At 42.5% G+C, this 26,267-nt stretch overlaps 1 protein-coding gene across 1 annotated transcript; it reads right to left on the minus strand.

The window, feature by feature from the left end:
• Positions 1 to 39: 39 nt before the first annotated feature.
• Positions 40 to 24,946, minus strand: fndc7rs1 (fibronectin type III domain containing 7, related sequence 1). Its single transcript, XM_044367513.1, has 45 exons — positions 24,820 to 24,946; positions 24,487 to 24,729; positions 24,009 to 24,278; positions 23,088 to 23,348; positions 22,133 to 22,393; positions 21,626 to 21,886; positions 21,219 to 21,479; positions 20,796 to 21,056; positions 20,193 to 20,453; positions 19,831 to 20,091; positions 19,435 to 19,692; positions 18,231 to 18,497; positions 17,872 to 18,129; positions 17,513 to 17,776; positions 17,318 to 17,407; positions 17,147 to 17,239; positions 16,759 to 17,001; positions 15,224 to 15,484; positions 14,864 to 15,121; positions 14,467 to 14,736; positions 14,100 to 14,357; positions 13,714 to 13,974; positions 13,334 to 13,594; positions 12,613 to 12,873; positions 11,572 to 11,826; positions 11,209 to 11,475; positions 9,871 to 10,131; positions 9,498 to 9,758; positions 9,126 to 9,392; positions 8,762 to 9,025; positions 8,404 to 8,667; positions 7,746 to 8,003; positions 7,393 to 7,653; positions 7,001 to 7,258; positions 6,586 to 6,846; positions 5,342 to 5,599; positions 4,992 to 5,255; positions 4,636 to 4,899; positions 4,231 to 4,500; positions 3,365 to 3,625; positions 2,980 to 3,240; positions 2,612 to 2,902; positions 1,332 to 1,568; positions 1,174 to 1,227; positions 40 to 831 (listed from the first exon to the last, which is right to left on the minus strand). The coding sequence occupies exons 1-45, from the start codon at positions 24,944 to 24,946 to the stop codon at positions 548 to 550; spliced, it is 11,091 nt and encodes a 3,696-aa protein (XP_044223448.1). The 3' UTR covers positions 40 to 547.
• Between the last annotated feature and the right edge of the window lie 1,321 nt (positions 24,947 to 26,267).

Consider the following 26,267-nt stretch of genomic DNA (forward strand, 5'->3'; position numbering starts at 1 on the left):
AACGCAAACAATATTTTTGACACTTTTATTAGAATGTAGTCTGAAAATACTTTTCTTATTAAATATACATTTAGAAATGACAGTAAATACTCTGGACATGTAAAACACTTCCTGATATATTACCTTTTTAGGATGACTAATATATAATTTACAAAAGTGAATAAAACATAAAAAGCAGGAGGAACAAAGCCCTAGGTACAAAATATATCACCTCAACCAACAATAGACAAAACATGTATCTCAATCAAGGGTACAATCACAGCCTGACCTGTCAACCTTCTAAATCCCATTAGGGTTTTGTAAAGTACACGAATACCCTTTAATTGTTATGTGTGGCTAGATTAAGTCAGCAGTTGCAGTTTAGGATAAACTAATAGAAATGCAAATGTCAGAGCTACCCACACAAACCCTCATACTCTATCAGATCTAAAACTATTGTGCTTTATGAGTAATAAGGAAAAGATTTGGCAAAGGTTGACAGAAAGATCATCACATTCTAGTCGGGAGTCTTGCGTAGACGTCTCATTCAGTCTACATGAGTGTTTTTCTACTGGGGGAGACCCTGTCCAGTTTGCACACACACAGGCTCGGACTCTGGTCCTCTAGTGGTCGCATTCCTGGCCGACACAGAGAAACAGTAAGTGGAGCTGGGGCTCAGGTCAGTGAGAATGATGCTTTCCCCAAACACCGTTAGCTCCTGTGGCTCATGGGAGCTTCCCTGCGGCCTGATAATCAGGCTGTAATGGGATGCGGTGTCTACTTGAGACCACTCAACAAAAATAACTGTTGACATCGCCTGTGTGACGTCCAGCACGGGAGCTGAGAGGCCTCCTGTTGGGAGAAAAACAAGCCACAGTTGTGAAAATGTTCGTGGAGGATTTTTTTATGTCTCATACAGATTGAGAAAAACATCTAATAAATGAAATAATGAGGAAAGAATGTGAAGATTGCATGAAAGCAAATACAAAGCATCGCTTCCAATTAGCTGTGAAACAGTGAGTCATTAAAAGCCCTCAGTACTCTCACTTTTCAAAAATCACTGCAACAATTAGTGCTGCTTTTTTTGTTTAATGATTTCATGTATGAATACTTTACTCAGCTTAAATCACCCACAAGTGCTTCAGAGCTTTGTGCAGATATAAAATATGAAGGCTTCAATATTATACAACTCACCATTATCTGGCATTTTTTCACTGAGATCTCTTCTCCTTCGTCCTTGTCTAATCACTAAAGAGAAAGCTTTATCAGTTATTTTGTAAAAAAACAAACAAACATGTCTTTTAATTTAGATATTCATACAGGGTCACAGCATCATCTCCATGCATTCCTACCATTTGTGATACTTTTTGCTTCACTTTCTCCAGCTGCGTTGCTGGCTGTGATCACCAGGTTTGTGGTAGTGATGTTGGACAGAGAGCAGGACAGCCCTGCGGTGCTGCACAGCTGAGCCTCAGGCGAAACCCGGTTGTCGTACACAGTGTAGGTGGTGGCAAACACTGAAGCGTTCCACGAAACTGTGGCGAAGGACCTGTTACCGCTGTACACCACACCTGATGGTGGACAAGGAGCTGGATGAAGAGAAATTAGAGTTGTGATTACTTAAAGCATCTCTAACTTAAAATTTCTCTATGACATTATATATTTATGACATAAGCAACAAACAAATATAGTAGTGTCAAAGTGAGACATAATTGTAATCATACTTGATCTTATATTTTGCATGTCTTATTTTTATTATATGCATCTGGTTTTAGTGAGTTGCCCTGCATGCTTTTTTATATGGTTTTATATTTTCTGATATTGTGTTTTGACTTGGATTGAGTGAATTGAACTCTGATTGATCAAGTGATGGACTAAGTGAGAACACTGGTGAGTGATTGGATGACATACACCCCTTCACTCTTGGAGACATGAGGAGTGACGGATGTGAGAGGGTTCGCTCCACAGAAAATAGGTTGCAGTTGGTCGTGGGAACCTGAGGACCGAGACTACTCGTCAAAGCAGCGTGGATACACTGGATGAAAGGTACAGCTGGGACGAGGAAGCAGACAGACCACAGCGGGACGAACCAGGCGCCGACGACGGAGACTTGGTTCAACGCGCACTATTATGATAAGTAACAGAATGTGAAACGGGCTACTCTGAGGGCGTGTGTGTGCTAGTGGTAATCATATGTCACTTGATTGAGGATATTTATTTTCCTCCTCCTACAGCGGCTTCGTATACAAGGTCCCGGAAGAAGCGGCGTGGCTGGAGCAGAGGAGCCGACCACTGCAGGACTTCCTTTCTCCTCGTGTCACAGAGAACTTGAGTATCCCCCTTCCCCTACCTATTTATTGGCCCTCACCATTGGAACAGACATTTTAAGGACTTTTTTTTTATTCCATTTTAAATATTCTTGGTTTCCACAAGCTTCTTTTAACATAACTCATTTTTCGCCCTGTTTTAAATACTTGTGAATAAAATTCCTGAACTGTCACGATGCATGCGTTGTATTTTTTAACAGTGGAAATTCATGCTGGATTTTTAAAAGAACCTAACAATTGTGTGACAGTAGTGTAAAATGTAAAACCATGTTTGAACAGTAGCTTGAATCCAAAGTGTAATCTACCTGTTGTTTTATTAAGAGGCACTGATGGATCACTGGTGCCAGCAGCGTTCCTGCTCTCCACTGTAGCAACATAGGACGAACCGCAGGGGAGGGGAATCTCAAAGTACGTCCTGTTTGTCCAGTAGGAAGAGAGATCAAACTGGGCCTGGCTGTCTCCCAGAAGACTTCCCGTTAACGTCAGTATGTACTCGGTGTCCCTGCAGGTGATCTGCGTCCAGCTGAAATGCATTACCTGGATCTCCGTCTGCATCGGCATCAGCTGTACCTGTATGGCATCTGGAGGACAAGGAGCTGAGGGAGAGACGGGAAGTTCAGACACAAGCCAAAGCCACAAATTTCCATCTTTGCATGCGTCACCTATAGGCTACCTGCTCCGCTCTGCAATGGGTCACTGAAGGAGCTGTTGCATGTCCCATCTGAGGCCTGGACGGAGAAATTGTAGACCGTTCCACAATCAAGGCCCTCGATAATGCAGGTGGGATTAGTGCTGTGACAGTACAGCATGTCTCCGTTCTCTGCTTGAGCACAGCCATAGTAGTCTACAGCATTATCTCTGCGCATCCATGAGAGCAGTGCAGACTGATTGTTACAGTGGAACGTAACCGAGATACCATCTGGCTGGCAGGGACCTGGACAGAAAGAAAAACTCTTCATAACTCCTCATCAAAGTGCTGGATGCAGTATTTTTTAGTCATGCTGTGTCTCTTGGACATTAAATCACTTGTGTGTATAAAGCACATAAGGGACAAATACCTGTGTTGAGTGTTGCATTTTGACTGGCCTTGCTGGAGCAGTTCTCATGGCTCGCAGTCACAAATACTGTATACTGCTGGTCACAATGGAGTTCTGATAGGCTGCAGTTACTGGAGGTGGTGTTACAAGTATGCACGTGTCCATCTGCACCCATAGCAACAACGTGGTAGGTTTCAGCAACTGGAGAGCTGGTCCAGGACACTAGGGTGCTGTGGTCCTCACAGGAGGCGTTGACCATCACATCTCTGGGTGGACAGGGCTCTGCAAAGAGCAAGAAAAGTCAGCGTTAGTCAGCTTGGAATCAATTACCAAGGTTTTCTGATGAGATTTTAAAATACTTTATCATTTATGCTAGTGGTTAACATTATTAGGATTTATCAAGATAAATTTGTGAAGTTGTGAGATGATTTATGCTACAGAAAAGAGGAAAAAACAAATTTCTGCTTCATGAATTTACATTCTTTTTTTGGCACTTTCTCTGAACTTTGCATTTTTCTTGGGAAATGTTGGGGTTTTTTTTCCTCTTTTGGCCTCTTAACTATTAATTATATGAAACAAGCCGATAAGGAGAAATCACTCTTGGATCTCTATTAGTAGAAATGCTTACAACTTGTGCAAGGGGTTGCAAACATGGCTCCATTTAACACAAGTGAGATGTTATAGGTATGTAGAAATTTTACAGCTGCTGAATTCCATGAAAAGTTAGATGTTTATGAACACATACTGTGTATTGATAGATTACGCTCTTGTTTTTTCAGTCACCCTGTTGTAAAAATAACCAATCCACTCTATACAGTCTTCTTAATCAATATTTTAAAAAATGTTTTATAGTGCTCTGCACAAAACAAATGAAATTAACTATGTACCCATGCTAATTCTGTAAGGTGGACTCCTCAAACTGCTGCACTGGTCTGATGATGCAGCAACAATGATGGTGTAATGGAGGTCACATCGTGCTCCGTGCAGGGAGCAGCTGGTGCCAGTGTTATTGCAGGACAGATAGGTGTGGTCACTAGCTTCAGCTGTGGCAGTGTACACTGTGTTTCCCTCTCTGCCCTCCATGAGATCCCAGACAACGAGGATGGAGGAGTTGTGGCACTGAGGGAAGGCTGTGATACCAGAGAGGGAGCAGGGGGCTGCAGGAAGAGACAGATTTCAGTACTTGACACTGCAGCATGTATGGTTTTTATGTTTTACTCAAAAGTGGAATATTTATTTTGAATGAAAAATAGCAGAGAAGTATTTCTTTCACAAAGACAGAAATGTGTTACCTGTCTGCAATTCGATGGTGGCACTAGGCTGACTCTCACACTCGCTGTTTTTAGCAACAACACTGAAGTTATAGAGTACACCGCATGCCAGGTCTTCCACCTCGCAGGTAGTGTTTGTGGAAGTGGTGCAGTTGGCTGTGTAGTCCTCTCCACCTACTGCTGACACAGTGTAGCTGTCCGCCCCTGGGGCAGCATCCCACGATATCCAGGCTGAGTTGGTCACACAGTCAAGGTTGCCTCTAATTCCCTGAGGCTGGCAGGGAGCTGGAAAGAAGACATGAATATTAAGTTGGTGACTGGCTGGCTGGATGGATGGATGGATGGATGGTTGGATGGATTTTTTACAGTTTTCATACCTGCCATGATGCTGTGGGTTTGGCTGTGCTGGCTGCTGCAGTCTCCTCTGACAGACGTGACTTCAACAGTGAATGTATTCCCACAGGTCAGATTGCTGACAGAGCATGCCGTGTTTGTGGTGTTACATGACTCGCTGCTTCCTCCGTTTTCTGGAGTAACTGAAACCAAAAAGTACTCCGCTTCTCTGGTGGCATCCCAAGAAATCGTCACATCATTTGACAAGCAGTTGACCTGGGAACTCAGGTTCTGAGGTGGGCAGGCGGCTGGGAGTAGGGAAAGTAATTTGATTACTTAGCTTCAAATTTCAAGTTGAAATGTTTGGTATTTCCATCATATGAGTATAACTTACCTGAGCTGAACACCAGAGCCTGGCTGGGGATACTTGAGCAGTTGTCATCCATCGCGACTACTTGAACAGTGTAGCGGCTGCCACATGTGAGGTTGTCAAGATTACAGGTGAGGTCAGAGGTCTGGCAGCTGGCATTGCTATGACTACTGTAGGCTGTCACTGAGTACTGTACAGCACCCTGACTGGCAGACCAGGACACAACAGCAGTGTTGTTGGCACAGTCCATCACCGCTGAGACGTTAGTGGGAACACATGGCACTGCAGATAAACAAGAAGGTAGGAATGAGTACATGAGTAAAAACATCATTGAGTTGGTGAATTCAAGTAAAGCAATTGTTCAAGTGATTATGGGCTGCTGAAAATTACAGTTTAGAATATCTTCTGGGTAGTAAAGGAATAGTTCATCCCAAAAACAAGTCAGACATTCAATTTTGTGACTTTAAATCTCAGCCATCTTACTTCAAGTTAAATTATCTGTGAATTTATCTTGTACTGTACTAATGTATATTGACATATTGTAAAATATAGAGCAATATATTACAAATTGCTGTGGATTTGAATACATGAAAAATATACAGTATTTAGCAAATACATCATCATTATTGTTCAATAATATAATACAAAAATATAATGGACATAAATAATTGTTTTTGGCCATGGTAAATACACTGAAAATATATAGTAATATTTTACACTCTATGTATTAAATACGGCAATAATTGATATTCTCTGCAATATATATATTTGGGATATATAAATAATAAATCTGAACGTTTCAATGAAACATTATCATCTATAAACAGTCAAGTTTCTGCCAAAAGTTATGGAGTATAGAAATCTTCTTGAAAAGTCATAATAAAGGGTCTGAAAGAAACTTCTTTTCACATAATTGGTCCCCTGGAAAGTATGACATTCTTTTTTTTTTTTTTTTAAAAAAAAGCTGTTTTATTCGCTCTTAAAAGCCGTCCCTGTTCCATTTCTTTTGAGGTTTTCATACAGTGTCCTCCAGCCATTTTTAACAGAAAGAAATCATCTGAATAATATGAACAGGAATGAAAAACAGGAGAAATGAAAAATTATATCACGTAGTTCTTGAGTTAGTAACTAATCTGCTGTTTTAGGAAGTGCCCACATGTTTTAGCACATTTATGAATAGATTGTGTTTTATGAAACTTTGTTATGTTATGTCATTAACAATGACACACTGCATATATATTCCCTTCTGACGACCATTTATCCCTCACCTGACTGCAGACTGGTAGTTAGACTGGAGGTGACGTTACACTGCTGGTTAGAAGCTGTGACAGACACAGAGAAATTGTGCCCACAGTTCAGACCAGGAACGCTGCATTTATCAGAGTCGGACATGCACACGTTTGAGATGCCAGAGTCAGTCTGCATGGTGGCCGTGTAGTAGTCTGTCCCATTACTGGGCTGCCAGGTTACCATGACGATGCTGGAGAGGCAGTCCTGCATGGTAGAAACTCCTGCAGGCGGGCACGGCCCTAAAGGGAAAAGACATACAAGTTAATTTAGTTTCAGCTTACATCTACTGTTATATTTCAGTTATTTCTTCATCTGTTTGCATCTACATATGAGCCAAACTCATATCTGACTCTTTGATATGAATACTGTGCATGTCAGAGGTGTGTAACCTACATGTCTGTATGGAAGCAGGTGCACTGGGGTGGCCTGGACAGTGCTGGTTATGAGGTGTGACTGTGAGGCTGTAGTTTTGTCCGCAGATGAACTCAGAGAAGTACGCCGTGGTGACATTAGTGGTGAGCCCAATTGATCCGTACCCTCCCTCAGCGGAGACCATGTACAAGTTTGTCCCATTACTGGCATCCCAGCTCAGGGAAACGAATTTCATATCGCAGTTCACAGAGGTAACCAAATTCCGGGGCACACAGGGATCTGAAATAAAAACAAAGATAATGGATATGCTGTATCAGAAATCTTCATCCACAACAGATAAATTCAGTGATTCTGGAAATCCAAGCACTTATAAGTTTATTCTTACAGCACTTTCCGTGACAAAATGTAATTACCCATATGGATGACAGAGCTGTTGCTGGGCAGACTGGTGCAGTTGTCAACTTTTGCTCTCACTACAACAGTGTACTCCTCCCCGCAGTGCAGGTCCTCCCAGGTGCAGGAGGTGGTGTTAGTGAGACACTGGTGGGTGTGTCCATCAAGTCCAGTAGCTACGGCAACATATGTTTCAGCGCCATCACTGGGCCCCCAGCTAACAGATCCCATGTTGAACTCACACTGCACGTAGGTGGTCACATCGCGGGGGACACATGGAGCTGAGGATGGAGAGTGGATGTGATACACATGCAGAGAAGAACAACACTCTTTAATGTTCGCGTGGATTGTGGTGTAAAATGTGAGATCGTACTAGTTTTGAGGAAGGCAGGGCTGCTGGGGATGCTGTCACACTCGCTGCCTTGTCCTTGTACAGTCACACTGTAGTTCTGTCCGCACGGCAGAGCAGCTGACAGAAGCATCTGGGTCGTATTGTAGCTCTCAACATATCCGAGGCTTCCTGTGGCTGTAATTAGGTAATTCACTACACCACTTGCCCGGTGCCAGGAGATTTGGACCTCCTCGCTGTGACAGAACGCCTGAGCAGACACAATGACAGGCTGGCAAGGCTCTGAGAGGAGCAAAAGAAAAGAAAAACAGGAAAAAGGAGAGAGAAACCATAAAGATGATTGTCAGAGAGGAATAGGGCAAGTGGTACGATACAGTAGAAGCACTCAGACTCTTTACTTCAGTAGAATTTCTACAAGAGCTGAACTTATTAGTTAATTAAACAATTAGTAGATTGATAAAAAAAAAAATCTGCAATTATTTTGATCATTTGATCATTTCTGTTCTGTAGCTGCCAAAATATATTTAGAGGAGTAAAAGATACATATTTCTTAAATGAAAATATGGAAAATACCAGTATAAGAGAAATGTCACAAAGTTATACCTAAGTGTAAATGTAATTAGTTACTTTCTACCCCTGAGTAAGACATATACAAAAAGGAACCTTTTAGCATCTGCGGTACCTGTCTGGATGAACACTGTGTGACTGGCCTTGCTACAGCAGCCTTCAGTGTGTGCTGCGACAGTAAAGTTGTACATCTCTCCGCAGGTGAGACCAGGGAACTGACAGGTAGAGCCTGTAGAGTTACACATCTGCACCTCCCCTCCTGATGCCTTGACAGCTCTTGCTTTGTAGAGTTCAACATCAGACCTCTCCTCCCAGGACAGGACAGCAGTACGGGAGCCGCACTGCAGGTCAACAGCCACACGCTGAGGGGGACACGGACCTGAGGAAAGGATTTGTTGAAGAATAACAGTCAAACCTTGAAGAAATAAAACCCTAACTAACATGATGTGTGAGGATTTTGACAGACGACTGACGTGTGGTGAGGTTAGCATGCGTCGGTGCTGTGAGGCTGCACTGCTTGTTGCTGGCGGTGAGGCTGAGGTTGTAGGTTTCCCCACAATTTAAATCTGTCACATTACAGCTGTTCTGCTGAGTTGTACACAAGGTCTGAAGACTTCCACTGACAATGGCTGTCAGGGAAAAGTTTGCTGCACCATAAGTAGCGTTCCAGTACACCACAGCAGCACCCTCGGAGTTACAGTTGACCTCTACCTCTACCTCTGTTGGCAGGCACGGAGCTGGGGAAAGAGCATGAGTATGTTTAAGAACAGGCAGAAGTAAAACTTAGAAAAGTGTATTTAATATGTGCAAATCTATATATATTTAGTATGTCTGTACCTGATGTAAGAGAGATCACTGTGCTGTCAGAGCTGTTGTACCGCTGTCCCAGAGCTTTGACCCACACGTTGTACACTGTGCCACACATCAGTCCTGAGACAACACAGCTGGTTTCTGTGTCTGTGCCACTACAGGAAGTTAAGTGGCCATTTTGGTTGTCAAAGTAGGCGACGTAACCCACAGCGAGGTCGCTCTGCTCCCAAGAAACAGTCGATGTAAGTTGTTCACACGCCACATTGGCCTGAATGTTGGTGGGTGGGCAGGGTTCTGAATGAAGGGAAAGCATACACATTTAAGTATACCCATACAGGCCTATATCAGTATAAAGTGAAATAGTTTAATTACACATTCCTTTCTGATCAAGTGACTGACCTGTCATGACGTGGTAAGTTTCAGAGGTCACAGAGTTGTTGCAGGCCAGGTTGTATGCAGCCACAGTGACGTTGTAGATCTGACTACACTGCAAGCCAGTCAGGGAGCAGTGGGTGTTGTTGGTGGTGTTACAGGTGACTGTCAAACCCTGGTCAGTCACAGCCTGTACAGAGTAGGATTTGGCACCTTTTGTTGCACCCCACAACACCTGAGCACTGCCCACATTGTAGTTGACAGAGAGATTCATGGGAGCACAGGGCTCTGGAGGGAGAAAAGGTTAACAAAAGGGGTAGTTACATCCAGTGTGAAAGAAATTACAAATGGTTGGTCAGCCACATTTAAGACACAAAATTTACACACACAGATACTTTACCTGTGGTGAAGTATCCTGCCATTTGGCCGGTGCTGTTGCAGGTTTCTCCCACAGCCTTTACAGTGACGTTGTATTCCTCTCCGCACTGCAGAGACGTCAGCTGACAGTTGGTGTAGTTGGCAGTGCAGCTGGCGGTGTGGCCCGACAAAGCTGTTAGCTCAGAAACATAGAACACAGCTCCAACACTGGGTTGCCAGGATACGGTAGAAGAGCGGGTCCCACAATCCATTACAGCTTCGATGCCGTTCGGCTGGCAAGGCCCTACGGGGTTAAAAAGAATATGACTCAACATTTACAGCTGCGAGTGTCTTTTGATAATGACCCAGTCTGACAATCAGATACTAAAGAGACAAACTGACCTAACAATCTATGGTGAAGAGAATCAAAGCCCACAGATTCACTTACTAATGATTTAGAGCTTTCAACTGCATCTCACAGTCTTCATTCAGCTCCATTTTCCATATCGCTACTAAGTGGAGCTTTAAGGGCTCAGATTCTCTTCACTATATATTGTTCCCAAACACCAAGGGTCAAGGGTGAACATCCATGCACAAATTAATTCAACATAGTGTATGTGTGGACCTGGATAAGGCTGCACCAGCTACTGTAAGTAGATCAGGAATATACTGTATTTATTCATTTTTAAATCAATTTCAGAGGCTAACAATAAATAATGTACATTGGTTATTGATAAATCTGATCTAGTCTGATACAATCCCTACACAACCACAATTAAACTTCCCAATGTGTGTGAATAAAACCCAGAAAAACTGAAATTCCTTCACTAGGAGCAATTGGCAACCCCGGATTATGAGTTGAAACAAGAGAAACATGATGTAAACAGCAGAAATGCAACACTAATGTCAACTTGTTCTTCTCTCAATTAATAGGACAAGTGATAGTGCCAAGAATGCAAACCAACTCTGACTCAGTGTGCAAGAACAATGTGACTTACGACAGTGGGAAAAAAACACAAAACACACACATTAGAATTGGAAAACTCCCAGAATATACAAGATGGTTATCTGGTCCAAACATTTTTGTGTAATTGTAGCATGTTTCAAATTATTTCAAAGCATTTCAATAGTCTGCCACGGTGATTTTTTGGATAATATTATGGATTTAGCATGGGAACAAATCCTACACATAGTGGCTTTAGTCTGCATCATTACTTAATAATTAAGGGGTCATCATCGGCTAGCTGGAGTACAGTTGGAAAATTAAACATCACTGCCTTTAAAGATGCTGGTGCTTGCTTAGGTGATTGTACTGGTGTCTGTATGCATTAGTAGATGTATGTAATATGTGCAAGTCTATATATATTAGGTATGTCTATACCTGATGTAAGAGAGGTCACTGTGCTGTCAGAGCTGTTGTACCGCTGTCCCAGAGCTTTGACCCACATGTTGTACACTGTGCCACATATCAGTCCTGAGACAACACAGCTGGTATCTGCATCTGTGCCAACACAGGAAGTTAAGTGGCCATTTTGGTCATCAAAGTAGGCGACGTAACCCACAGCGAGGTCGCTCTGGTCCCAGGAAGCGGTCGCAGTAAGTTGTTCACACACCATGTTGGCCTGAATGTTGGTGGGTGGGCAGGGCTCTGAATGAGGGGAAAACACACACATGTATTATGAGAAAAAAAAAGCCATAGCTGTAAATATTTTCACATATGTCTCTTCCTGATTAGGTAACAAACCTGTCATGAGGTGTTTGGTCTCAGACATCAAACTGTCGCAGGCCAGGTTGTGTGCTGTCACAGTGACGTTGTAGATCTGACTACACTGCAGGCCATTCAGGAAGCAGCTGGTGTTTGTGGTGTTACAAGTGACTGTCAAGCCTTGCTCAGTCACAGCCTGGACAGAGTAGGATCTGGCGCCGCTTGCTGCATCCCACAGCACCTGGGCAGCACTCACGTTGTAGTGGACAGAGAGATTCATGGGAACACAGGGCTCTGGAGGGAGAAAAAGGTCAATTTAGTTTTAGTTTTGTTCAAGCAAAATACCTCAATGACTGTGGTCATCATCATTCACTATGGACACAGACAACATAAGTGATACTATAGCAGATCTCATACACAATATATACATGTAGTGAGCTATTCTCCATCTATAAAATTGTTATTTTATATGATACATTCATTTCATTATTGTTTTATGGTTACATAAGCACAAATTTGGTCACTGGCATAATTTTCTTTTCTTTTTATTAAATCTGTACTGATGTCCTACAAGAGGAAATTAAAGTTTCATTGCCTCATTCTTAACGAAATTATCAACACTATAGAGATTTTTTCAAAGTAGATAATTACCATCACTGGGTGTTAACTGGGTTAATGTGACTCCCTAAGCCAAAACTGCCAAGTAGACCAGTCATACTTTGCAGCCAAACATTGCTCAAACCCACAAAACTGGAATTCAAATTTAAGTGGACCTAACAAATATGTCATTTATATTTCATATGTGTGTAAATTTGGGGGAAATGTGTGTAAAATTATGCAGAAGTGATCTCAGATATTTCCATTTGCTGAAATGGTGCATCCATAAAAAAACTGTATTGGGTTTGGACTGTTGGATTTGAAGTCACTCAGTGTAAACAACATAGTATTCTGTAGCTTCACTGAAGAGCTGGAACAAGATGATACAGATCCTAAAGCTATTTCAGTGGGAAAACAGGGGAAAGCTGTATTTTAAAAGTATTTTAAAAAGTATCAATAGTGCAAGGTTTGAGTCATACTCACCTGTAGTGAGCCTGGCTGGGGCACTGGCAGGACCAGGACAGCCAGTATTCATTGCCTCCACAACAACAGAGTATTCTTGTCCACAGACCAGGTTGTTTAGGTTACAGGATGTGCCCATCCCACTGCAGGAGGAGTTGTATCCATTGATGGAGGTTGCCTGGACGCTGTAGGCTGTGGCTGCAGCAGCTGTGTTCCAGCTGACCAGAGCTTTACGTGTGGTACAGTTCATTTCAGTGGATACATTGGTGGGAGGACATGGAGCTAGACAGGAAGAGAGGTACAAGTGAGGAAAAGAGGTGAAAATAGAGGAGTTGTCAGAGTTATAGTGAGGCAGAAAGTCTGATATCTGATGAAGACACTAAATATACTTTAAAGGAAAGTTAGACATTTAGGATAAAGTGCTTTTCCACTTTCTTGCTGAGAATTACAGGAGAATATAGACACTCTCATGTCTAACAGTGGTATCAATCTTCTCATCTAAGTCTTACCAAGAAAGTGAGTAAGTATATTCCCCAGTGAATAAGTAAGAATAAATGAATAAGTATATTTTTTAGGGTTAGGGTTAATGGTTAGGTCTTTTTTTAGGCCAATGTCTGCACATGTGTTCTTATGTTGTTGTTGCAGTAATTCCCCCTGAGGGAGACAATAAAAGTGACCTTCACCAAAACATCAAACTATTCTTTTAAGGAATAATCATCAAAGTAAATTTATTTCTTTGTACCGGTGTGCTTCTCCATAGGGGTGCTCATCTCGCTCATGCATACATTGGTGTGTCCCATCACAGTGAAAGAGTAGAGTTGACCACAGCTCAGGTTCAGGAAGGAGCAGCTGCTCTCAGTGGAGTCACAGGTGGAGTTAACACCTGAAGCAGATGTGGCTTTAACTGTGTAGTTCTGAGTCGTGCTGCTCTGGCTCCACTTTACTGTCATGATGTTGGAGCTGCAGTTCTGCTCAACAGTGGTGTTCTCAGGTTTACAGGGAGCTACAGGCGGTTGAAAGAAGCAGAAATGCTCCATTAGAGTCATTTATCCTTCAGCAAACACCATTTTGTTTTATATTTATTTTATATTGAAGTTATAAAGATGAAAGAGCTGCACTCACCAGACTGAACCTTGTAGTCGGAGCCCGCAATGATTTTGCAGTGAATGGAGGAGGAGGTGACGGCCACCTCATAGACCTGACCGCATCGCAGATCATAGATGGAGCAGGAGTTGGATGTCGAGTTACAGGAGGCTCTGTGTCCGTCAGTGCTGATGGCCCAGGCAGTGTAGTTGTCTGAGCCTGGGGTCTGTGTCCAACTCACAGTCATCACGTTGGTGTTACACTTTAACTCTGCTACAACATTGTCTGGGAGACAAGGAGCTATGGGGGAGAGTTTGATTACAGGTGAGCTAATGTGCTGCCAGTATAGCCATATAGAGGAGTTATGAGGATATTTGAGGAGTCTGAAATGAGTAAATAAACTGTTCACTCGATTCATATCTTACCAGAGTCAAACTGAATATCAGTGTGTTTAGTGCTGTTGCAGCTCTCTGTGGAGGCCACCAGCGTAGCTGAGTATGAGCGGCCACAGTGAAGTTTTACAGCACAGGAGGTGTCATTGGAGGAACAGGATGCTACGTGGCCGTGCTCTCCTGTCACCTCGACAGTGTAGAAATCTGCTCCACTGCTCTCAGCCCAGGAGAAATTGCCTTTGTTTGTCCCACAGTCCATACGAGCAGTGAAGTTTGTGGGCTGACAAGGAGCTGAAGGAGGAAGAAAACTGACACTTAACGCATGTTGAAGCGGTTGTCTTTTGATTTCTACTCCAGCAGGTCAATCTCTTGCAGCCGTTGCCATAGAAACACGCCTTACCTGTGCTTATTTCTATGGGCGGGCTGTAGCTGCTGCGGCAGGTTCCATCCAGTGCTGCGATGCGGAAAGCATATCTCTGTCCACACAGCAGGTTGGTCAATGTGTGTGAGGTATTAGCGGTGGTGTGCACTGAAGGAGGGAGTGTACTGCCTATCCTCTCAGTGTGCAAGGTGTAGGTGGCCCCAGGCACTGGACTGTGGTCCCATGTGAGGGTAAGTGTACTGGTATCACAGCTGACCTGGCCCGTCAAGTTAGTAGGCGGACACAGAGCTAGGATAATACAGAGGGAAGTTGAAAACTACATCTGTGTATTGATATTTTTGCCATTCCTTCTGATTAAACCCTCCTTAAGAGAGAAATATCATGTCAGAAGCTGCTCATTACAGTTTTCTCTCACCTGTTCTCAGTTCCACAGCTGAGCTTGGCTCGCTCCTGCAGCCCCTGTCCACAGTTACAACAGTGACAGCGTAGGTTTCCCCACAGTGGAGGTCAGTGAAATTGCATGAGCTTGAATAGTTAGAGCTGCAAGTGTGATTGTGTCCGTCATCTGCAGTTGCTGTTGCTATGTACATCTCTGCCCCAGTTACATGGGACCAAGACACAGTGCTGTCCTTGCAAGCTGGAGACACGATGACGTCACTGGGAGGGCAAAGACCTGGAGAAAAGGGAGTGAAAAGGGTTTAATGTCTTACTGTCAATCTTTTTCTTTGAACTCAAATGTAGAGTTGTGGATATATAACTTCATGTCTTTCTGCACCTGCTCTAAAGCTGTAAGCTGCACTTTGGGTTCCAACACATGATTCAGAGTACGGTGTGACAGCGATGCTGTAGGTTTCACCGCAGTGGATGTCAGGTACTTGGCAGCTGGTAGTGTTGGTGTGGTAGTGATGCATGTGTCCATCTTGGCCAGTCGCTGTCACATTGTATCCTACAGCACTGGGGCTTCCTGCCCATGACACCAGGGCTGAGTGACTGAAACACACCAGAGTGGCGCTGACATTCTCCGGGGCACACGGGACTGGAGAATCAGAATCAGATATATTTGTCAAGTAGCAAATATAAAGAATTCAATGTGGTCAAGATGTCAACAGAAAGAACAATAAACATGAACATTAAACAACAGACATAAACACAAACATAACAGTGTAAGAAAGGGACAGTAATTTACATTGCTGTGTAGTGGGAGTGTACTATGTGCTTGCATATTGACATGATAAGACATGATAAAGACTATGTGTGTTCAAAAAAGCAGAATATAAATAGAAATATGAATACCAATGTAGATAAATGTGAGTGTAAATAAACTATGTGTGTGTGTCTATTAAGAGGATATATATGTACAGTTAACTAAAAAATCAAATCTGGATAGATAGAGCTAGCCTGGCTCTATCCAAAGGTAACAAAATCTGCCTACCAGCACCTCTAAAGCTCTATAAGATTCTATTATATCTTATTTGTCTAATTGTTCCAAAATTTTAAAAATATGTATATAAAAACAGTATTTCTATATCTTAGCCATTTTATAGAGATTAAACAAACAAGACAATTAGTTCATTACTCAGTTTAGATGTGCTGGTAGGCAGAGTTTGTTGCCTTTGGACAGAGCCAAGTTAGCTCTGTTTCCAGTCTTTATGCTAAGCTAAGCTAACCGGCCGGTGGCTGTAGCCTTAGTCATATGTGATAATGGTATCAATCTTCTTATCTAACTCTTGGCAAGAAATATATTTCTCATATTTCCCAAAATATTGAACAATTTCTTTAATTCCGCCTGTTTTCCACACCTCTGTAACTATCAGTTCATCATTTTTGGAGGATTTTTGACTAATGTTGTGGCAGAAAGAGGTGGATCAAAGAGGAATCAGTTGGTTGAGACACAGGTGTCAGATGGGGAATCTCTTTATTCACAGCGGCCCTACTAACAACGTGGTCAGAGATATCTTGCAACGTTACCGAACGTGACATGCCTTTTTATACTGAAAACAGGCTGTGTGTGTGTGTGTTGGGTGGATAGGTTTCATCCTGTTTACCAGACTCTTTGGCTATCCCAAATCCTAAAGAAGGGGGGGACATTTCTTAATTTCACTTATTTTGGACTTTGATCAAATGTGAGTGGGCATCTCTGCACTATGTGTGTGTGTGTGTGGGGGGGGTGTACTTCACCCCTTTCCCAATATTCCAGATGTTTTGTGTTTGTTTGGTGGGCTGACATGTTCGGCATCGGTCCAGGTCATAGTGACCTGGCTCTCATTCTCCCACACTAATTTATAACCATCATATCAGTGGAAAGACTACCTGATTCAAGGGATTCGCTGACACTTTGGGTGCTGTTGCACTGTGCTCCCTGAGCCTGGACTGTAACATTGAAATCCAAGCCACAAGGCAGATTGTGGAACGCACAACTGGTATTTGTAGTCTGGCAGCTATCCAAATACCCCTCTCCAGCCACCTGAGCCAAGAAGCCAAGGCGTCCCACAGGATCAGTCCAGCTAAACAAGGCTGTGTTGGTGCCACAGGTGTACTGCTTAGATATGATAGCTGGAGAACAGGGGGCTGTAAAGAAAACAGGTACAGATGTGGGATCAGTAAGTGGCGGAAGTAAGAAAAGATTCCTTTACATACGTACACTTATTGATTTCTCACACACACCTCTACAAACACAGGTACCCATGCATACACTCACCTGTGGTGATGTTAGTGCTGGATCCAGGTGCACTATCACACTGGCTTCCCCGTGCAGTGATTGTGGCTGTGTAGGTCTCACCACACAGAAGATCTGTTAGCGTACACATAGAAGTAGACGCGCTGCACGAAACTGTGTGAGCACTTGTAGCTGTAGCATTAACTATGTAACCTGTGGCATCGGCCACTGGCATCCATGAGAGAGAGGAGGAGTTGGTGCCGCAGATCAGGGTGCTGCTCTGGATAGAAGGAGAGCAAGGAGCTGAGAGGGAAGGAAGAAAGGGTGAGTAAGTGTTAGTTGTTTCTAAAGACATTAAAATGTCCACAAAAGTTGAGCTTCATTCTTCCTAGCTTCCCTCCCTCCTACCTGTCATCAGGACTGCCCTGGTGCCTCTAGTGCTGTTACAGGTGGCATCCTCAGCCAGCACAGTCAGGTTGTATGCTTTTCCACAGTGCAGGTAGTTCAGCTGACAGGAAGTTGTTTTGCTTCTGCAGGAAGAGTGATGCTGAGAGTTGTGCTCTTGAGCAAGAACAGTGTAGGCGATGGCCCCGGCAGCAGCATCCCAGGACACTGTAGCTGTGTCTGTGCCACACTGGAGCACACTGGTCACATTGACGGGGTCACAGGGTCCTGGAGGAAGAGGTCAATGGAAGATATGTGTCACATTATGTGTTTTAATGCAAGAACACACTTACATAAAATCTACAAAAAAATGTGAAAACTACCTGTAGTCATGACCATTTGACTCGGAGAGCTGGTGCACTGGCTGTTCTGGGAAGTTACTGTGACGGTGTACTGACTGGCACACTGTAGGCCACTGAAAGGACATGTGAGGTTTGATGAGGAGCAGGTTTCAGAGAAGCTGTCAAGGCCTGTAACAGTCACTCTGTATGAGGTAGCTCCAAGAGAGGCGTTCCAGGAGGCCAGAATGGAGTTTGTGCCACAGTTTGTCACTGCTGTTAAGCTCTGAGGGGAGCAGGGTGCTGGAGGAGGACGTCACAGTGTGTGAAAAAGTTGTTGTCAAAGTTTGAAAATATATTCATGGACATTATTATCCTTTCATCACCAACATTTAGTATATTACCTGTCTGAACTGTCTGCGGGATGCTGTACGCCCCACTGCAGTTGCCGGAGGAAGCTTTTACAGACACATTATAAGTCTGTCCACACTGAAGGCCACTCAGAGTACAGTTAGCGCTGTCAGTGTGGCAGGTGACTGAATTTACATCTGCAGTCAGTGGCACAGCAGTGACACTGTAGTTGAAGGGCACAGAGGCAAGACTCCAGCTGACCATTAATTCATTGGTGCCACAGAGCAAGTTGGTGTTCACATTCACTGGAGCACACGGCACTAACAGAGACAGAAAATAGTGAGACAGAGTCAAAAACTGGCAGGCAAGTGGATATAAGCAAAATCCACACATTCTTAATTCATCAGATAAGCGTATTTCCCAAAATGTCAAACTATTTCTTTAATGTATTTTGTTACAGTTACATAATCTGTATTTTTATATGCAGGTTGTGGCAGATACATTTAAAGACAGAGTGATGAGTGACAAAAACTCCTTGCATAACCACCAAGATTTCTCATTTTATGTTACAAAAAAACGATTATTGTCATTGTCGATTAATCTGCCAATTTTTTTTTCAATCGATCAATTAATCGTTTAGTCAATGAAATGTTAAGAAATAGGGGAAAAATGTTTTTGAGCCCATGTGATGTCTTCAATTTGCATGTTTTGTCTGTCTAACAGTCACATATGACAAAGAAAAACAGAGAATCATCACATTTGAGAAGCTGGAACCAAAGAACTTTTAGCATTTTTGCTTGAAAAATGACTGAAATGATTAATTGATTATTAAAATAGTTGCTGATTCCTTGTTTTTTTTTTATCAAATGAATGAATCATTGCAGCTCTAGCTTTTAACATCTAGCAGAACAACTAATCAAACTCACTGATGCTGTTGACAACTTAAAATTTCAACACAATATCAACATCAGCATTAAGATCATTTCTTTTCCAAACAGGTTAAATGTATTTCAGCTGATCATGAAAACAAATACATCAAATTTACAAAACTCCCCATGTGAGATTCCAAAGTATGAATATTTGTATCACACATGGGATTTTTCACAAGCAAACAGTGAAAAATTATGCTGGGTGTCACTTTTAATCAGCACATATGAGGAAAATCTTGGCGTGCACTGATCACTTCTACCTTTCACATTAAATTTGAAAGAGACGTCATGTTGACGTTCACATGTGAGTGGCCCTCTCTCTCAATACCTGGGTCTTGTCTGAAGGGGGTGCTGTAGCTGCTGACACAGGTGCCGTCAGTGGCTGTCACAACAATGTCATACATGCTGTCACAGACCAGGTCACTCAGTGTGCAGTTGGGACTGGGGCTGTTGCAGGTAAGGGTCTGTCCAGAGCTGGTGGCTTTCACAGCATAGCTCACAGCATTTGGACTCGGGGCCCAGGATAGCTGAGCAGTGCCAGCGACGCAGCTCAGCTGGCTGGACACATTAGAGGGAACACATGGCTCTGGAGGAAGAAACAAATAAATCATCAATCATGGTTGATGAGGTCTTTATGACTGAGACTGTAATGACAATTTAACAGAAATAAAACCACTTCCATGCGAGTTATAATTGAGCCACTAATTATTGATTGTTGTGTTACCTGTGTACAGAGACACAGTGTCGCCCTGTTGGCCTGTGCAGTTGTCATCTGCTCCTGCAACACCGATGGTGTAAACCTCCCCACACAAGAGTCCAGAGAAGCTGCAGGATGTTTTATTGGTCATGCACTCAGATTTGTGACCTGAGCTGCTCACAGCAACCGCACTGTAGTATTTAGCACTGTCGCTAGCCACCCATGACACAGGAACAGGATCTGGATGACATGTGTGCACAGCTGTGACGTTGGTGGGAGGACATGGCACTGAAGGGGAATAAAGACAAAAGGAGAAGTTTGAGACTGAGTTCAAGAAATTCCCGCTGCTGTATCTACATCCTTAATGATGACAAATCGGCATCTCTCACATGTTTGCACTGTGACCTCTGAACTCGGCAGACTGAAACATGTCCCGGTGACAGAGAACACTGTCACCGTGTAGGAGCTTCCACATGTCAACCCTGCCGTGGTGCATTGGGTCTCTGTAGAGTTACAGTGAAGGGGCTGACCCATCCCTCCGGAGATGATGGTGGTGTAGTTCTCCGCAGGGACAGAGATGTTCCAGGTGACCGTCAGCTCACCAGTAACACAGGCCACACTGGTCTGGACATCCTCCGGACCACATGGCACTAAAAGAAGAGGAGATAAAACATAGACATAATAAGTCATTCATAATTTTCATGATCATTTTCAGTTACAGTTAACCCCTGTGTGAGGGAGTTTAGCTTGATATCTGCTTTTGATGATCTAAATGTTGGATCCAGTTTAGTTGATTCATATATTTGCTTTCAGGATGTTTCAATTTAAGTATTTGTTTCTTTGGGTTCTTGTTTGGATTTTCTCCAACTGTCTTTTCGCTGCGAGGTCTGAACCAATTTTCTGGACTGTTTTTCTTATTATTGGTAAGAACTGCTGGTTAACATCCTGATTAATATGGCTTTTTAGATACAGACCCAACACAGGTGCAGTACCTGAGTCCATGCTGATAGGTGTTGAGGTGGATGGGCAGTTTCCATCATTGTAGGTGACAGTGACGCTGTATCTCCTTCCACAGGGCAGAGAGGTGATTTTACAGTTGTTGACAGTGTTACTGGTGCAGGTGAGTTGAACTCCGCTCTGATCCTCTATGGTTGCTGTGTAGAGGCCTGTGGGCTGGTGGTTCTGCCAGACTATCAGAGCATGGTTGGCGTCACAGTCTCTGAACGCCTCGATGTGGGTCGGAGGACAAGGCGCTGGAGAAGAGGGAGAGGAATTGGTTGGAAAGTATTGTACAGTAAATCTTTGGCAAAGTTATAGGAAAGTGCATTTTTATGAAGACTATAAAGAAATGAATAATCAGTGCTTTTTTCCTGATGACACATCCAATTTTTATGTAATCCAACCCTCTGACATACCTGTCATGAAGGTGACCTCCATGCTGTCAGTGCTGTTGCACTTGAGATTAGTGGCGATTACGTTGGCAGTGTAGTTCTGTCCACATTTCAGGTCTTCCATCAAGCAGTTGGTGCCCATTGAACTGCAGCTGTATGAATCTCCAGCGGCATCCTGCGCAACTGCGATGTAAAATATAGCACCGATGCTCGTCGTCCAGTTAACTCTGGCAGAATCCTGGCTACAGTCGACTGATGCTGACACATTGGTGGGGGTGCAGGGAACTGGAGAGAGGGAGAAAGGTTTGTTTCTCATTAAACAACTCATAACAGAGTATACCCTGCTACCCAGAGCAGCATTATCATATGCCTCATATCTCAGCAACTAAACATGATACCATACAGTATCTCACAGAACTTCTACCACTTACCAGTCTGAGCCACCTCTCCCAGCACCTTGTCGGTGGAGCAGTTGTCATTGGAGGCGACAATCCACACACTGAGGTGTTCTCCACATGGCACACCGGTCACTGCGCAGCTGTTGGAGGAAGATGTGCAGTTGTAGGTTTCTCCAGTGTTCCCCTGTGCTTCAACAGTGTAAGAAAGTGCTCCAGCAGCAGAGTCCCAGGTTGTGATCAACATGTCGGAGTGACACTCCGCTGCTGTCTTTATGTTTGTCGGTAGACAAGGAGCTGGAGGAAAGAGGAGAAAAAAAGACAACAAATCAAGAAAAGAATCAGGCAGAAAGATGCTCTCATATTCTTCCCACAAGTAGAAACTGGATAGATGCCACATTAGTATATATAATTACATTTAAATTTAAACTAAAACTGATTTTCTTGAAACGAGGAATCTGTTTGGAGTTCATAATTATAGCAACCTAATTATAGACAACCTAATAATGACTAATACATCCAACCAAACTAAATCCTACTCACAGGTCCGGACGAACTCAGGTTGGGTGACTTCACTGTTACATTCAGAGCTGACGGCGTACACAGAGTACTTGTAGAACTGACCGCAGCCCGTATTAGTGAAGAAACACATGTTGTCTGGCGTCCTGCACTCAGTCACTTTGCCAGTGTCATCCACAGCTGTGGCCACGTAGTAGAAGGTATTGTTGGTGGGCTGCCAGCTAAAGACGATCACATTGCTGGAGCAATCGTGAATGGTCTGAGGATTGGCGGGAGCACAGGGGACTGAAGAAATGAGACAATGAATTAGAGAATTACATCACAATAAATAACGAGGAAATTTAAGCAAATGTTGGTGAATGAGGAGAAAAAAGATAGATATTGATAGATAGAAAAAAGCCATATTAACCACTGAATCATACATTGCATAGTATTAGCTTAAAAGTCTAGTGTTTGAAAGTCCACATTTGATCTCTTTGTCATTTGCCTCTTTGTTTGCATTCATAGGAATGAACAGGCATGTGTGCTAGACTCTAGATCATTTACCTGGACGGACTTTGTGTGTGTCTCCTTCATCTTTTCACTTTCCAGACTGATATTATAGCTGACCTTTGAGATAACCCCCTGACTTCAATAGACTGTAAAGATTAGCTGGTGTTGGATGGCTGTTCTTGGTGACTAATGGGAGGGTGTGTTTCACCTCCCAGCATGAGAAAAGAGCACAGGACACAATAGGAGGAACCTACACAGCTTCCCACAGGACAGACTTATGGGAAAGGTTTGTGATAAAGTATGTCTAGAAGAGTTTGTGTGTGTTACAGTGAGAGGCACCTGAGGTAAAATGAGAAGGTGTTTAGCGTATGGGAAACATAAAGGCATGTGATGAGGCACAGGGAAAGGTGGAGGGCTTTAAAAAGGTAATGGCAGACAAATAAAAGGCAGGTTTGTAGTTTTCCACACGAGCAGGTGCTCCACTCACCTGTCTCGAACAAGCTGGAGGCATTGGAGGTGCTCTCGCAGTCATCAGAGATGGCCGTGACATGGACCCGGTACTTCTCACCACAATTGAGCCTGGTGATCTGGCAGCTGGTGGAGGCTGATGTACAGTTAAGCGCTGCGCCTGTGCCGTCGACAGCCGTGGCCCTGTACAAGTTGGCCCCAAACACCAAATCCCATGTAACTGTCACCATGCCGCTGGAGCAGCTGTAGTCCACGGAGATGGTCGTCACCGGGTTTATGGCTGAAGGAGTTAGAAAAATGTAAACAGATGACACATTATTTGCTTTTTTACCCAGATTTTGAGAATTGCTTCTAAACCTGGTTTTGAACTGATGAAATGTTTCAGATGTCTGCTACTTCTGTTTTGGGACTCCAGCTGTTAAATATGGTAAAATACAGTGGATATACAAATGCTGTATATGTGTGATCACTGTTGAAAGTACTTTTTTTACACAGTATTGTCCTCCCAACTCCCAAATAAGTCTATTTTGATTTCTGTTGTTGGAGTTTTATAACAGTTTGTTCATAAGAAATTTGACCTCTCTGGCTTCTATTTGACCCCAGATTTAAGTAAAGTCATGTAGGATCACATACTCATACATGAATGAGTTTTGCAAATATATGTGTTCATGCACAGCCCATAATATGTATAAATCAGGAAATATTTGGTGCAATACCAATGCATTATGGGAATTTCTGTATTTCTTCATCAAATCAGTTTGTGGTGAAGGGAAGGGTTTCCACTTCTATACTTTTCTACATATTGGTTGATTTTGCAGTTACGATGATTATTTTGACACATACAACAGTGGGACCCCAAACATCAACATCAACAGAACATAAATGTTTAAGTTTGAATATATTTAATCAGACAAATCGATTCTGTTGCTCAAATACTCACTAGAGGTAGTGTGTGTAACATTAGAAGGCTCCCCAGGCACCAAGAAGATGTTGACTGATGATACTCCCACTGTGTATGTGGAGCAGGGCTCCAGATTACTGATATCCATCGATGTAGTTGAAGTGTTTCTGATGACTGGGGGGTTGCTGAGGTTGTCGTTGTCTTTCACACTCACTTGATAAAGCAGGACTTTGCTCACAGGGTTCCATGTTACTCGCGCTGTGCTCTTTCCCGTTGGTACAAGACTCACACCAGTTGGTGGCTGCACCACTTTTAGGATAAAAATACAAGTGTTGATATAATGTATAAATTACAAATCACTTTTTTAGCATAGATCTGCTCGCACATACTTACAGCTAAATAGCTTTCTGAGTACCAAGCTTCTAATTCTGTATAAAATAAATGATCCCCTCTGAATAAAATCCAGTGAAACCAGCATCTTATGTGGACTTACATGTCATGATTGTCTTTATATTACTTCTGGAACCTCGTCCAGCATTGTTGGAGGAGTAAACGTAACAGTTGTAAGTTGTAGAGGGAGTCAGGCCGTCCACCTGTCCACCCAGCGTTGTGAAGGTCCAGTTGTATTTCTTTGCGGGAAAACTAAACAACTCCTCCACAAACAAGTTGTAGCTGTCCGCCCCAATCACGCTGGACCACTCAAACCGTATAGACGTACTTGAAACAGCTTTGGAAAAGGTGATCTGAGATGTGGCGGGCACTGTGGGAATGTAAGATAAGGCATTTAATATCATCAATGGGATTCTTCTTATTTATTTAGCTGTTGACTTCTTTATTAAATTGTCTGTACCTGTCATGGTGTTTTCAGTGTCTGTGCACACAACAGTGTAAAACTCAAAGACCTTCAGTGTGACTTGATAAACATGTCCTGGTCTTAATCCCTGAATCAGCCTCTGTGTGCTGGGGGCAGACTGCATCACCACCACTGGGGCGATACTGGTAGAGTTCACAACTCTCAAGTCCAGCAAATAAACTGAAGCTCCAGTGTAGCTGCTCCAAATCACATTCAGTGTTGATGCTGAAGGAGACGTCACTGAAACAATATTACATCCTGAAAAAAGAGAAAATGTATGATTTGATATGTTTTTATACAATAAGGAAAAGAGCAACAGGTTGTAATCTACTATAAAATACTCTGAGACAATAAAAATACTGAAGATATTGTTATAAAAGCAAAAGGACACCAATATAAACTTACTACTTAATGCCACCAATATTATGTATTTTGAAATCTTATTGTTATACTTTTTAATCAAAAGAGATAAAATTAAGTTAATTTGGAGATTTTTCTACATGCTTTAAACTTAATATTATAGTGATTTTGTTTTAGTGATAAATGCCACAAATGTACAAATACAACTGTTTGTAGCTAAATTTTAAGCATAATTATTATTCTATGTAATATAATTATTATTATTGAATTGATTTTTATGTTATCCAAATTAACAAACTAATTTTTCTGCAAAATATAATTTACATGCTTGCAAAACATCCCATCCCACACTCAGATTTGAGAAATAAATCAATTTCCATAGATGAACTTAAGTAACATCAAGAGCAGATTTTTTTGTAGAAAGACAGAAAAAATAAAAATAAAAATGTTAAAGAAGTTTCAGCACCAAGAAACATATTTAATGGTTGCATTGATTTCTTGTCTGGGATGTTTTTAATCTATAGTGGCCCCTCTGGTGATGGAAACCTCCTCAGCAGTTATTATCATTTAATCAATCATATCTATAGTCAGTCTAATGAATTCCAGGTCTTCCAGTCAGCTGCAGTGTGTCTGTGTGGTGAAAATGTTGGAGGTGAACCACTCGAATCACATCCACATACTGACTCACTGGTCAGCTGGAGGGCTTCTTCTTAACTGGCATTTATAAACTACCAGAACATTGAACCACCAGCAGCAACATTTACATGATTTTTGTCAATTTCTATACTTACTCTGGTATTTTCTTTAGTTTTTCAATATGGTTTATGTCTGTAGTTTTCCAATGACGGAGCCCATATCATTGAGGAAGTAAGTTTTGGTCAGATTTCTTACAATTTCTACATGTTTTGAGGCCACAGTTCAGGCAATCGGATGTTATACTGTATTATGAGCCATAAATATGTTATGATGAAATATACAGTTATCATGTAGATAGAAATTCACTGTGCCAATGTATGAATGGAAAACATTATCATCCATCTAACTTGTCTCATTGATGATGGAAACAAAACAAAACAAAACAAACA

The sequence above is a fragment of the Thunnus albacares genome, chromosome 12, assembly GCF_914725855.1.
Source record: "Thunnus albacares chromosome 12, fThuAlb1.1, whole genome shotgun sequence".
NCBI classification, from domain to species: Eukaryota; Metazoa; Chordata; class Actinopteri; order Scombriformes; family Scombridae; genus Thunnus; species Thunnus albacares.